Source organism: Chlorocebus sabaeus, chromosome 22 (assembly GCF_047675955.1).
Source record: "Chlorocebus sabaeus isolate Y175 chromosome 22, mChlSab1.0.hap1, whole genome shotgun sequence".
NCBI classification, from domain to species: Eukaryota; Metazoa; Chordata; class Mammalia; order Primates; family Cercopithecidae; genus Chlorocebus; species Chlorocebus sabaeus.
The window spans coordinates 66,872,130-66,885,389 of NC_132925.1; the positions used below are offsets into that span (position 1 = coordinate 66,872,130).

Sequence of the window (13,260 nt, forward strand, 5' to 3'; positions counted from 1 at the left end):
CTTCCTATATAGAATTCTCTTTTGGTTCCTGTCAGATTTACCCCTTCCATAGAACTCTGCTCTTGACTCAGACTCACCTTTGAGGGTGTGAACTCAGTTTTCCACCCCTTGATGAAGCTGTCTTGACTCACCTGCCAGGAAATGTCCTGTGAGCTGAGCGACCTGCATGCCCCCACAGGTTTCAGCTGTCTTAAGTTAGTCTATTACCCAGCACTACAGTTATACACCCACAGGCATTTACTATCTAATTATAGCAAGAGTTTTAAAACACTTTCTAGCTAATGACTTTTAAACACATTTTAAAAAGCGGTGTTATCAGATACAAGAGACTATAATAATGACAACATTCCTGATGTGTGCTACAGGTTTTATGTGCATTGGTTCACCCATAGCAACCTGAAGAACCATAACAATAAACATGTTTATCTGCTGTGCCATAGCTAATACTGTCTCCCTCTCTCCTTTCCAGGGATAAAGCTGACAAATCCTTTTTTCAAATACAGTTTGTTCTGGTTTGTGCAAAGTACTCTGCAATCAATATACATGAAGAGAAACCTTACAATGTGATGGATATTGCTGGATCTCAGTTCAAAGATCCCATGTTTAATCAAGTACCTGGGTAAAGTATGAAATAGGAAGATCAAATGCAGGCTGCACAAAGAACAATCAGGGAGTTAACCTAACAATCACTCATCTAAAACCAGAAAACCTGGTTATTTACTTGATCCTGTGCAGAACCAGGATTTAGAACAACGTCATGATTATTTTCCAATATCCTGTTTTACTCAATGGATCTCAGATGGAGAGTGAAGAAGCAATTAAACTCCTCTGGTTTCAGCCCCAATTAAAGACAAGGGACTCCTGTTTAATTGCAAAGCTGCTTACGACTGCCTTCGAGTATTATTTATTTACTCACTAATCACATCCTCAAATAATCAGCAACAGGCTAAGAGGAACTGGGGAGGCAACTGTGTGAATCTTTTGGATTCCTCAGTTTGGGAATACGGACAGAGAGACTTACATTAGATCGTTTCGGCCACATGACAAAGAGGAAAATGCAGTATTTAAAGAAAAGGGCCGGGTGTGGTGGCTCACGCCTGTAATCCCTCAAGTGATCCACCAGGGGGATCAAAAAATTACCTGGGCATGGTGGAGGATGCGCCTGTAATACAAAAATTACAAAAATTAGCTGGGCGTGGTGGTAGGTGCCTGTAATCCCAGCTACTACGGAGGCTGAGTCAGAAGAATCGCTTGAACCCAGGAGGCCGAGGTTGCAGTGAGCACACCACACTCCAGCCTCGGTGACAGAGCAAGACTCCATCTCAAAACAACCAACCAAACAACCAGACAAACACAAAACGGGTCATGGTGGCTCATGCCTGTAATCCCAGCATTTTAGGAGGCCGAGGAAGGTGGATTACCTGAGGTCAGGAGTTCAAGACCAGCCTCGCCAACATGGCAAAACCCTGTCTCTACTAAAAGTACAAAAATTAGCCAGGGGTGCTGGTGCATGCCTGTAGTCCCAGCTACTTGGGAGGCTGATATAGGAGAATTGCTTCAACCTGGGGGGCAGAGATTGCAGTGAGACGAGATGGTGCCATTGTACTCCAGCCTGGGTGACAGAGCCAGATTCCATCTCAAGATAAAAAAGAAAAAAGGTGAAACCTACCTAAGAAGGAAAAGGAAGAGATGCAGACCTACTGTCACAGTGAAATGGCCTAAAGCATGCCCTAAGAGGCTGGGCACGGTGACTTGCCTGAAATCCTAGCGCTTCGGGAGGCCGAGGCAGGAGGATCGCCTGAGCCCAGGAGTTCCAGATGACCTTGGGCAACATAATGAGACTGCCTCCCAATCTCTATAAAAAATTTTAAAAATTTGGCTGGGCGCAGTGGCTCACGCCTGTAATCCCAACACTTTGGGAGGCCGAGGCAGGTGGATCACATGAGGTCAGGAGTTTGAGACCAGCCTGGCCAACATGACAAAACCCTGTCTCTACTAAATATACAAAAATTAGTCGGGTGTGGTGGCAGGTGCCTGTAATCCCAGCTACTCGGGAGGCTGAGGCAGGATAATTGCTTGAATGTGGGAGGCAGAAGTTGCAGTGAGCTGAGATCATGCCGCTGTATTCCAGCCTGGGCGACAGAGCAAGACTCCCTCTCAAAAAAAAAAAAAAACAAAAAAAACAAAACGCTGGGTGTGGTGGTGCACACCTATAGTCCCAGCTACTTGGGAGGCTGAGGTGCGAGGATCACTTGAGCTCAGGAGGTTAAGGCTGCAGTGAGCCATAACTGCACTACTGCGTACCAGCCTGCGAGACAGAGTGAGACTTCATCTCATTTAAAAAAAAAAAAAAAAAAAGCCTGGGGACGGTGGCTGATGCCTACAATCCCAGCCCTTTGGGAGGAGGAGGTGGGCAGATCACCTGAGGTCAGGAGTTCGAGACCAGCCTGGCCAACACGGGGAAATCCCATCTCTACTAAAAATATAAAAATCAGTCAGGAACAATGGTACACTCCTGTAATCTCAGCTACTTGGGAGGCTGAGGCAGAACAATTGCTGGAACCCAGGAGGTAGAGATTGCAGTGAGCTGAGATCGTGCCACTGCACCCCAGCCTGGGCGATAGAGCCAGACTCTGTCTCAAAAAAAAAAAAAAAAAAAAAAAAAAGCTGTAAGTGAACAGCTAAGACATTCCCCTTTCCTCTACTAAATTAGTATTGGGAATCTTTCCAAGAAACTCTGTATCAACCTGCTTTTCTTTCTTTTCGACGATTTGATCCTTGTTGATCCAAAGACAAATGAAATTGAGTTTTACTCCAGAATTTTGTTTTTTTAAAAAGGTGCACAGTATGTGTTCCAAGGGTAACATACAAACAAACACAGGCAAAGTCTTTCTGAACAGCAGTCTCTACTTCAGGATTTTTAAATGAAAAGGAAAGGCCTGAAAAGAGTAGGGTAAGGATTGCTTTTTTTGCCAAAAGATCTCTCTCAAGAAGAAAACATAGTTTTAATTTTTTTCTTTTTTTTTTTTGAGACGGAGTCTCATTCTGTTGCCCAAGCTGGAGTGCAGTGGAACAATCTTGGCTCACTGCAACCTCCACCTCCCAGGTTCAAGTGATTCTCCTGCCTCAGCCTTCCAGTAGCTGGGATTACAGGCGCCTACCACCACGTCCGGCTTTTTTGGATTTTTAGTAGAGATGGAGTTTCACCACGTTGGGTAGGCTGATCTCAAACTCCCGACCTCAAGTGATCCGCCCACCTCGGCCTCCCAAAGTGCTGGGATTACAGGTGTGAGCCACTGCGCCCGGCAGTTTTAATTTTTAATAAGAATAAAGTTTTAGTTAAAATAAAAAAAAGTTTTAACAAGGAAGAGGAAAAGAGAATTTCATTAGCTTTACGTGTTAATATAAACACACAGAGAAAGGGAGAAGAAAATTTCCCTTTCTCCCTCTACCCCACCAAATCATCCACCGAACAATATAAGAAGATTTTATTTTGCCCCAGATGAAAAGCAAAAAGGATTTGGGGATCTGAGTTCTTTTTCTAGTTGTTTTGACCCTGAATATGTTCCTTAACTCCAAGGACCCTGAGAATCAATTCCCTTCAATCTAGCAGTTGTTCAGGTTACAGGGTCTCCTGCCTAGATTATAATATTTCCATTTAGTTTCGTGCCTCACATCAATTTTGACTGCACTTCTTAGAAGAATGGTATAGCAAAATCTAAAAGATATCCTCTAAAAATGAGTCCAGTGTTGGAAGTTTCAACATTTGGCCTTTTGTGTCAGTAGTGCAAGGCCCCGCCTCCATCAGATATCCAGGGGGGTGGATGAAAGGGCAAACTTCGAAGGGGAACACAGGCTCCTCTGTGCACAATTCAAGGCTAGTCAATAGCAACCCGGGCATGGAATGTGCTCCATGGGGCGTGCTGAGTGTACTCCTACACAAAAAGCATTCTCCAAAGATAACCTACCTGGATTGAAATAAAAAATAATATTTAATAAATCCTGGTCTCCCCACGTGATGGCATTCTTGTACTTCTGGTACAGAGGGTACAACATGTCCTCCCAAGCCAGGCCTGTTGGAATCATGCTGTTCTGGAAAAGAGAAAACCATCAGAACAGCTGAAGCAAAGCAAATACATTTTGTCCACTGAGAAACAATGTAAAGGGACTGGTTTTCTTCCCTTCAGTGGACGGAAACAAATACAAGAGGGGTCCTGCTATTCTCAGGGCACAGAACAAAGCAAAATTTGGGCTGTTGATTGCATCGCTTTTGTCAGTTGTACACACAGATACTAGATGGACCAGGAACTTATAGTTGAACCTATGGTTTCTACTCAGAAAACCATGCCCGGAATGGAACCCCTTCCTTCCTTCTCTTCCCTCCTTCCTTCCTTCCTTTTTTTTTTTTTTTTTTTTTTTTTTTTTTGAGACAGAGTCTCACTCTGTCGCCCAGGCTGGAGTGCAGTGGCACGATCTCGGCTGACTGCAACCTCCACCTCCCAGGTTCAAGTGATTCTCGTGCCTCAGCCTCCCAAGTAGCTGAGACTACAGGTGCACGCCATCACGCCCAGCTAATTTTTTGTATTTTTAGTAGAGACGGGGTTTCCCCATGTTGGCCAGGCTATTCTCAAACTCCTGACCTCAAGTGATCCACCTGCCTCCCAAAGTGCTGGGATTATAGGCGTGAGGCACCATACCTAAGAAAGAGGCAAAGTCTTTCTGAACAGCAGCCTCTACTTCAGGATTCTCCACTCTACTTCACCTTTCTTAGGTGAACATCTTTCTTAGGCTTATTTCCTCACTGTGAGGTGAAGGAACAAAATACAGATAACAGAGTTCAGGTATCTTAAGGAAAAATGCCTTTCTTTGTCTTAAACAATGATTTACTTTTAAAATAAAAGTAACATATTCATAGACTGAACTATTCCAACAGCACATAAAAATATAAAATAAAAAAGTAAAAATATTCTTCTTCCCTATCCCATTCCCACTTTCCCCAGAAGTATCCACAATTAACAATTAATGGTCTGTTAGGTATTCTTCTGCATATTTCTTTTTCTTTCTTTCTTTTTTTTTTTTTTGAGATGGAGTCTGGCTGTGTCGCCCAGGCTGGAGTGCAGTGGCCGGATCTCAGCTCACTGCAAGCTCCGCCTCCCGGGTTTACGCCATTCTCCTGCCTCAGCCTCCCGAGTAGCTGGGACTACAGGTGCCCGCCACCTCGCCCAGCTAGTTTTTTGTATTTTTTAGTTGAGACGGGGTTTCACCGTGTTCGCCAGGATGGTCTCGATCTCCTGACCTCGTGATCCGCCCGTCTCGGCCTCCCAAAATGCTGGGATTACAGGCTTGAGCCACCGCGCCCGGCCCTTTCTTTCTTTTTTTAAAGACAGGGTCTCACTCTGTTGTTTAGGGTGAACTGCAGTGGCTAAACACAACCGTGACCTGCTGGATTCAAGTGATCCTTCCATCTCAGCCTCCCAAGTAGCTGGGGCTACAACCATGTGCCAGCATGCCCCATTAATTCTTCTGGAAATTTCTAAAGCATACAAATAATTACAGTCTCTGTCGCCAGGCTGAAGTACAGTGGCATGATCTTGGCTCACTGCAACCTCTGCTGTCCCAGTTCACATGATTCTCCTGCCTTAGCCTCCTAAACGGCTGGGACTACAAGTGTGTGCCATCATTCCTGGCTAATTTTTGTATTTTTAGTAGAGACAGGGTTTCTACCTGTCTTTTAGTAGAGACAGGTTTCTACCATGTTGGTCAGGCTGGTCTCTCAAACTCTTGGCCTCAAGTGATCCACCCACCTTGGTCTTCCAAAGTGCTGGGATTACAAGTGTGAGCCACCACCCCTGGCCAGGAGGATAATTTTTTTGGACTAGTTCTCTACTGATGTTCTTTTAGGTTCTTTCCAGTTCTCTGCTAGGATAAAAGATGAGATCATGTACATCCTTATATAAATATCGTCATGGACTTATATAAATATATCCCTAGGGTAATTTGAAGAAATTTTACATAGTCTTTGAAGCATTGGGTATGAAGGGTTCAAATATTACGGAATTCAGAAATGCAACATAGTATTCCTGAATGGTAACTCTGGTGAAGCTTTAAATTCCAAAGCCATCTGGGCTTTTCCTGAATAAACAAATATTCTGTAATTTTCTAAATAATTTTCTCTGGTTCCTTTTATCCTCACCTATAAGCCACCTAATTTCCAAAATCAGCATATTGACACTCTGGGAATGCCACTGTTGACAAGACCAACTCCCAGTCTCTAAACAAGGAATTTTAAAGCACTCATTTACCTTGAACTGGGTACTTCTTATCCGAGTTAAATTCATTAACATGACTCCTGAATTAACTCCTGCAGAGCCATAGAAAGGATGCCTTGCAAAGCGGCTGTACCAGCCAATCTTGGGGATTTCGTGCTCAGGGGCCATGGCTGCAAGCTGGGTGGAATTAAACAGCCTCAGAAGCTTCCAGATGTCATCGACAGGTCTCAGAAAGAGAACATCGGTGTCCACGTAGAGAAGTGAGTCCACATCCTTTAAAATCACCTTTGTGTGTAAGGAGTGGGCATAAAGGGGAGAGGAAGGAAGAAAACAAAACAAAAACAGGTCAGAAACAAAGGAAGTAGCCTGACAGGTAAATAATGCTACCGACGTTTGCTGATTCATATTAAATTCTGGAAAGGTACCACTCTTAGCTTCCATTCCTGCCTTCGCCTTTGACTTGAGGAATGAGTGTCGATCAAGAGGTAGAGATTTAAGATAAATCTTGGTCTAGATTAGCCCAACTCTGGGACCCTGGACTATATTTCATAAGGATTGAACTTACAAAAAAATAAAAACATCAGCAAATCACTGTGGCTCTCACTTCTTCCATCTTCCAATAAGGCCACTTGTTTTTCTCTCTCAGGTTTTCCTTGGAACATCCAGTGTGGCATTAGAAAACTTGAAGTGGATAATCTCTTTTTATTTATTTATTTATTTTTGAGATGGAGTCTCACTCTGTCGCCCAGGCTGGAGTACAGTGGCCTGATCTCGGCTCACTGCAACCTGAAGTGGACAATCTCTAAACCAGCTCATACCAAGCTTTGCGGGTAAATATTCTCTGTCTCTGGATCCATTTCTTCCAGTGTTAATAGGGGGCCCTGCATCTTTTAAAATATATATAAATATATATAATTAAATACATACACACACACACACACACACACACAGGCCGGGAGCAGTGTGGCTCATGCCTGTAATTCCAGCACTCTGGGAGGCTGAGGCAGGTGGATCACGAGGTCAAGTGATCGAGACCATCCTGGTCAATGTGGTGAAACCTCGTCTCTACTAAAAATACAAAAATTAGTTGCACGTGGTGGTGTGCGCCTGTAGTCCCACCTACTCAGGAGGCTGAGGCAGGAGAATCGCTTGAACCTGGGGCGGGGGGCAGAGGTTACAGTGAACCGAGATCGCTACCACTGCACTCCAGCCTGGTGACAGAGCGAGACTCCATTTCAAAAAAAAATTTTTTTTAAGTATATAGTTTGCAGATGAGGGTCTTGCTCTGTTGTCCAGGTTGCAGTGCAGTGGTATGCTCTTGGCTCACTGCGCTCTCAATCTCCTGGGCTCAAGCGATCCTCCCACCTCAGCCTCCTGAGTAGCTGGGCCCACAGCTATGCACCACCACACCTGGCTTTTTAAATTATTTGTAGACACGAGGTGTTGTTGTGTTGTCCAGGCTGGTCTTAAACTCCTGGACTCAAGTGATCCTCCCACTTTGGCCTCCCAAAGTGCTGGCATCACAGGTGTGAGTCACTGTGACCCGCCTAAAATGATATTTTTAGCTAACATTTGGTTTTGGGATTAGGGAATGCAAGTCATTGGCTAGCTTTGTTTGTATATCAGCATGCGGCAACCTTTTTCCTCTAAAGGGCCAGAGAGTAAATATTTCAGGCTCTGTTGCAACTCCTCAAATCTGCTGTTGTAGCATGAAAGCAGCCATTGATAACAGATAAACAATGAGAGTGGGCCGGGCACAGTTTCTTCAAAACAACAGAATTTGAAGATTCTAATTTCAATCCCAGCACTTTGGGAGGGCGAGGCGGGCAGATAGATTGAGCCTAGGAGTTCAAGACCAGCCTGGGCAAATGGTGAAACCCCATCTTTATCAAAAAATAGAAAAAACTTGCTAGGCATGGTGGCATGTGTCTGTAGTCTCAGCTGCTCAGGAAGCTAAGGTGGGAGGATTGCTTGAACCTGGGAGGCAGAGGTTGCAGTGAGCCAAGATCACACCACTGCACTCCAGCCTGTATAACAGGGAGGGGCTCTGTCTCAAAATAGTAATAATAGTAATGAGAGTAGCTGTGTCCTAATAAAACTTTATTTCAGGACATGGACGTTTGAATTTCATGTAATTTTCAGACATCACTAAATATCCTTCTTTTGATTTTTCAACCATTTGAAATGTAAAAGCCACTCCTGGCTCACAGGCTGCGGTTTGCTGACCTCTGCTGTGGATTATTCAAGCCACCTTAGGTAAATGAGTTCTCCTGTACGAACTGCTTAGCTTTCCAGAGCTTTGCTCAGGGATTTGAGACTTCAAAGCTGTAGTCAGTAGTAGCATTATTTGCTTTGTTTTGCCATTGTTCCCCAAACTTTGGGGTAGCTTAACCAAGGAAGGATTTGAATCTTCTTGGATCCTTGGCCTAACATCATCCTAACACCGTAACACTTATGGACTGAATGTCTGTGTCCCCAACATTTATATGTTGAAGTCCTAACCCACAATGTGATGGCTTTTGGATAGGGGCCTTTAGGAGATAATTGGGTTTAGCTGAGGTCAGAAGGGTAGGGCCCTCAGGATGGAATCAGTGCCCTTGTAAGAAGAGACACCAGAGAGTGCTCTCCCTCTCTCCCTCTGCCATGTGAGGACGGAGTGAGAAGGTGGCCATTTGCAAGCCAGGAAGAGGCTCCATCACCACAACCTGACCATGCTGACACCCTCATCTCAGACTTCCAGCCTCCAGAACCGTGAAAAAATAAATTTCTGTTGTTTCAGCCACCCAGTCTTGTATTTTGTCATGGCAGCCCAAGCAGACTAGTATAACATGCCACTGGGATTCTCAATATTTAAAATTGATGAACATGGGTGCTACATGATACAAGTATCAGAGGAATTTCAGACTTGAGTAATTCTGAAGTCCACATAATTTGCCACAGGATTTATCTTTTGTTCTTCATGTACTAGAGGAATGGATGTTACAAACCAAAAAAATGAAATTAAAATACTGATCATCTATCATTTCATAAATGAAGATTATCTTAACATCCATTTTAAGAATTTGAAGATTCTAAGCCAAGCACGGTGCCTGGGAGGCTGAGGCAGGCAGGTCACTTTAGGTCAGGAGTTGGAGACCAGCCTGGCCAATATGCTGAAACCCCGTCTCTACTAAAAATACAAAAATTAGCTGGGTGTGGTGGTGTGTGCCTGTAATTCCAGCTACTCGAGAGGCTGAGGTACAAGAATTGCTTGAGCCCGGGAGGTGAAGGTTGCAGTGAGCCGAAAAGATGGCACTGCACTCCAGCCTGGGTGACAGAGTGAGACTCTGTCTCAAAAAAAAAAAAAAAAAGAAAAGAAAAAGAAAAAGGCGGGCATGGTGGCACGTGCCTGCAATTCCAGCTACTCAGAAGGCTGAGGCAGGAGAATCCCTTGAACCCGGGAGGCAGAGGTTACAGTGAGCTGAGACAAAGTGCAGCTGGGAGACAAAGTGAGACTCTGTCTCAAAAACAAAAAACAAAAGAAAACAACAACAAAAACAAAACAAAACAAAAAAACAGAATTTGAAGATTCTAAGTTCAAAATTAGGAAGAATTTTGTATATTGACTGCTTCTTAAACTAAGCATTTAAAGTTTCAGCATGCTCATTTTGGTATATAGATCATATTTCAAAGGAACACACAAAAGTAGCCCCAATTGTACATCTCAGAGAAATGTGAGAAAATGGCACTTAAGAATCGTGAGTCTGGTATTCCTGAGTTCAAGTCTTGGCAGCCTGAGGTACTACCCCCATGACTTCAGACAAGTTCCTCAGTTTACCACCCACCCAGGTTGTTACAAGGATGCAACAATTTGGTTTGAAATGCAACCCACGAGGTACTCAGTACAGTGGCTGGCACACAGTAAGTACTCAATAAACAGTGGTTTTGTAAGAAGTCTCTGTGTCTTCGCTTTTAAAATGTCAAGTATAATTAGTTACCATTCACATCAATGCTCACAGCACTTCAAAACATGTGTCAACCACAAAACGCCTTTTATGTAGTCAGAGTCGAGCAGTGCAATGAAGTGTTTGAACCTTCCTAATATGATCCATTCAGTACCTTGACTGAAAGTAAGTACATAAGGACTTTTTACTCTTTATCTGAAAAAACAAAAGACCAAAAAAAAAAAAAAAATCACTTTTTGGTAACACTGCATCTCTGGAGGCTAATTCCGCAGCAAGTACTGCTGGTATTAATTTGAAGAGGATCATTGTTGGCCATGTTATAATGGGATGTGGAATATTTACTGAAAGGATAGAAAATTAGCCATTCTAAATTCCTTTATGGAAACTAGCCAGCACTAGCAATGAGGCCTTTGTTTTTTTAGAGTAAGGGGCGGGGTTAAAAGGCAGCACACAATAGCACTCTGTACCCGATGTGCCGGCTATAATGTAATGGATCTTCCTGCTCCTGCTCCATGCACCACCCTAACCTGGGCGCCCACCTCCAGTGAACCCTGCTCAGCCATCTGCACCAAGTGTGAGCCAAAGCCTGGCCACAGGAGCAAGATGATCAGGGGCTCACCAGTGCACCTTCAAATTCATTCTCGATTTGTTGTAATTCTAGTCTGAATTTGACAGTATGACTTGGTGGTTAAAAGTTTTAGGTTTGAAATCTGACTACCTATGTTCAAATTCCATTTCCACCATTAACTGTGTGATCTTGAGCAAGCTCTTTTGGCCCTTTTTTTTTTTTTTTTTAAGACAGGGTTTCACTCTGTCACCCAGGCTGGAGTGCAGTGGTGCAATCATAGCTCACTGAGCTTTGACCTCTTGGGCTCAAGTGATCCTCTCATATCAGTCTCCTGTGTAGCTGGGACCACAGGCATGAGTTACCATGCCCAGCTAATTTTTTCTTTTCTTTTCTTTTCTTTTTTGAGATGGAGTCTCGCACTGTCGCCCAGGCTGGAGTGCAGTGGTGTGATCTCAGCTCACTGCAACCTCTGCCTCCTGGGTTCAAGCAATTCTCCTGCCTCAGCCTCGGGAATAGCAGGGACTACAGGCGTTTGCCACCATACCTGGCTAATTTTTGTATTTTTATTAGAGACAGGGATTCACCATGTTGGCCAGGCTGGTCTCGAACTCCTGACCTCAAGTGATCCGCTCACCTCGGCCTCCCAAAGTCCTGGGATTACAGGTGTAAGCCACTGCGCCCAGCTGCTAATTTTTTTGTTTTTTGTAGAGACAGGCTCTTGGTTTGTTGCCAGGCTGGTCTTGAACTCCTGGGCTCAAGTTATCCTCCTGCCTTGGCCTCCCAAAGTGCTGGGATTACAGGCATGAGCCACCATGCCTGGCCTGCTTAAGCCTTCTAAGTCTGTTTCCTCTTCCTATAAATGGGATTGATAACCCATTTCATAATGCTGCCAGGATTATTAAATGAGGTCATGTGTGTGAAGCCCCTGGCACACACACAGCAAGGACTCAATAAATGCCATGTGATCTTATTTTCATCCCACCCTCATGAGGGCTACGTTTCCTGACTGACAGCCCAGGTAACCAGCAACTGGCTATGTTAGTAGTAGTAATGAAAGAATGAGGCGGGGCACGGTGGCTCACGCCTGTAGTCCTAGCACTTTGGGAGGTTGAGATGGGCGGATCATGAGGTCAAGACATCAAGACCATCCTAGCCAACATGGTGAGACCCCGTCTCTACTAAAAATACAAAAAAAGTTGGCTGGGCATGGTAGCACGCGCCTGTGATCCCAGCTACTCTGGAGGCTGAGGCAGGAGAATCGCTGGAACCTGGGAGGTGGAGGTTGCAGTGCGCTGAGATCTCACCACGGCACTCCAGCCTGGCGACGGAGCGAGACTCCATCAAAGGAAGGAAGGAAGGAAGGAAGGAAGGAAGGAAGGAAGGAAGGAAGGAAGGAAGGAAGGAAGGAAGGAAGGAAGGAAGGAAGGAAGGAAGGAAGGAAGGAAGGAGGGAGGGAGGGAGGGAGGGAGGGAGGGAGAGAGGGAGGGAAGGAGGGAGGGAGGGAGGGAAGGGAAGGAGGGAGGGAGGGGGGGGGGAGAGAGAGAGAGAGAGAGAGAAAGAAAAGAAAAAAAAAAAGAAGGCAGGTAGGCAGGCAGGAAGGAAAGAAATTCCCTGTTCACAGGAGCTTTAATGGGGGAGACAGAAAAGCGGCAAAGCGAAGTGATGATGAGAAGGGTAGCACAGAAGCAGAGCAGAGCCCCTCCGCCAGGCTGGAGGAAAAGTGAGGAAAGCTTCCCAGCAGAAGTGACATCTAAGCTAAGAGATAAATAAGTGGAGAGCAGGGCAAACATGGACGAGCATGTGAAAAGAGAGAGCATGGCAAAGGGAGGACTGCCAGTTGCTGTGCGGGGCTGGAGTTTACAGTGGGAGGAGGGGTGAGAGATAGGGCTGTCCAAGTGGGCAGGGGCCCGATCAGGAACTGTATTGACAAATTTGGACTTAATCCTGAGAGCAACAGGGAGATATGTTCAATGACTTGACCCCAACACCTCAAGGTCATCCTTGCTTCCTCGCCTACCCATACTGCCCGCATCCAATCTTCAGCAAGTCACATAGGCTCTACCTCCAAAATGTCTGAGTCTGTCCATTTCTCTCCTTCTCTGCTTCCTTACCCAAAGTCCAAGGCACCACGACAGTTCTCCTAGAATTCTGCAAATTCTGTTCCCTAGGCTCCCTGTGTCTGCACTTGCCCCCTCAAATCCACTCCTCACAGAGCAGTCAAAGGGATTTTTAATTCCATTGTGACTTGTCCTTTGACCCATCAGTTCTGTACAAGTGTCTGTTTAATTTCCAAATATATGGAATTTTCCAGGTATCTTTTTGTTATCCACTTCTAAGTTAACTCCCTTGTAGTCACGGAGCACACAGCAGCATTGCCATCTTTTTGAATTGACTGATACTTGTTTTATGGCCCAGGATGTGGCCTATCTTGGTGAATGTTCCCTGTACATTTGATAAAAAAATGTTTACGCTGCAGTTG

At 44.8% G+C, this 13,260-nt stretch overlaps 1 protein-coding gene across 3 annotated transcripts in view; it reads right to left on the reverse strand.

Annotated features, from left to right (window-relative positions):
• GXYLT2 (glucoside xylosyltransferase 2) overlaps positions 1 to 13,260 on the reverse strand; it is an 81,650-nt gene that overhangs the window by 15,193 nt on the left and 53,197 nt on the right. For all 3 annotated transcript variants that reach the window (XM_007984999.3, XM_038003654.2, XM_038003653.2), the window contains 2 exons: positions 6,303 to 6,554; positions 3,969 to 4,092 (listed from right to left, as the gene is read on the reverse strand). In XM_007984999.3, coding sequence (XP_007983190.1) covers positions 3,969 to 4,092; positions 6,303 to 6,554 — 376 coding nt within the window. The remainder of the gene's footprint in view (positions 1 to 3,968; positions 4,093 to 6,302; positions 6,555 to 13,260) is intronic.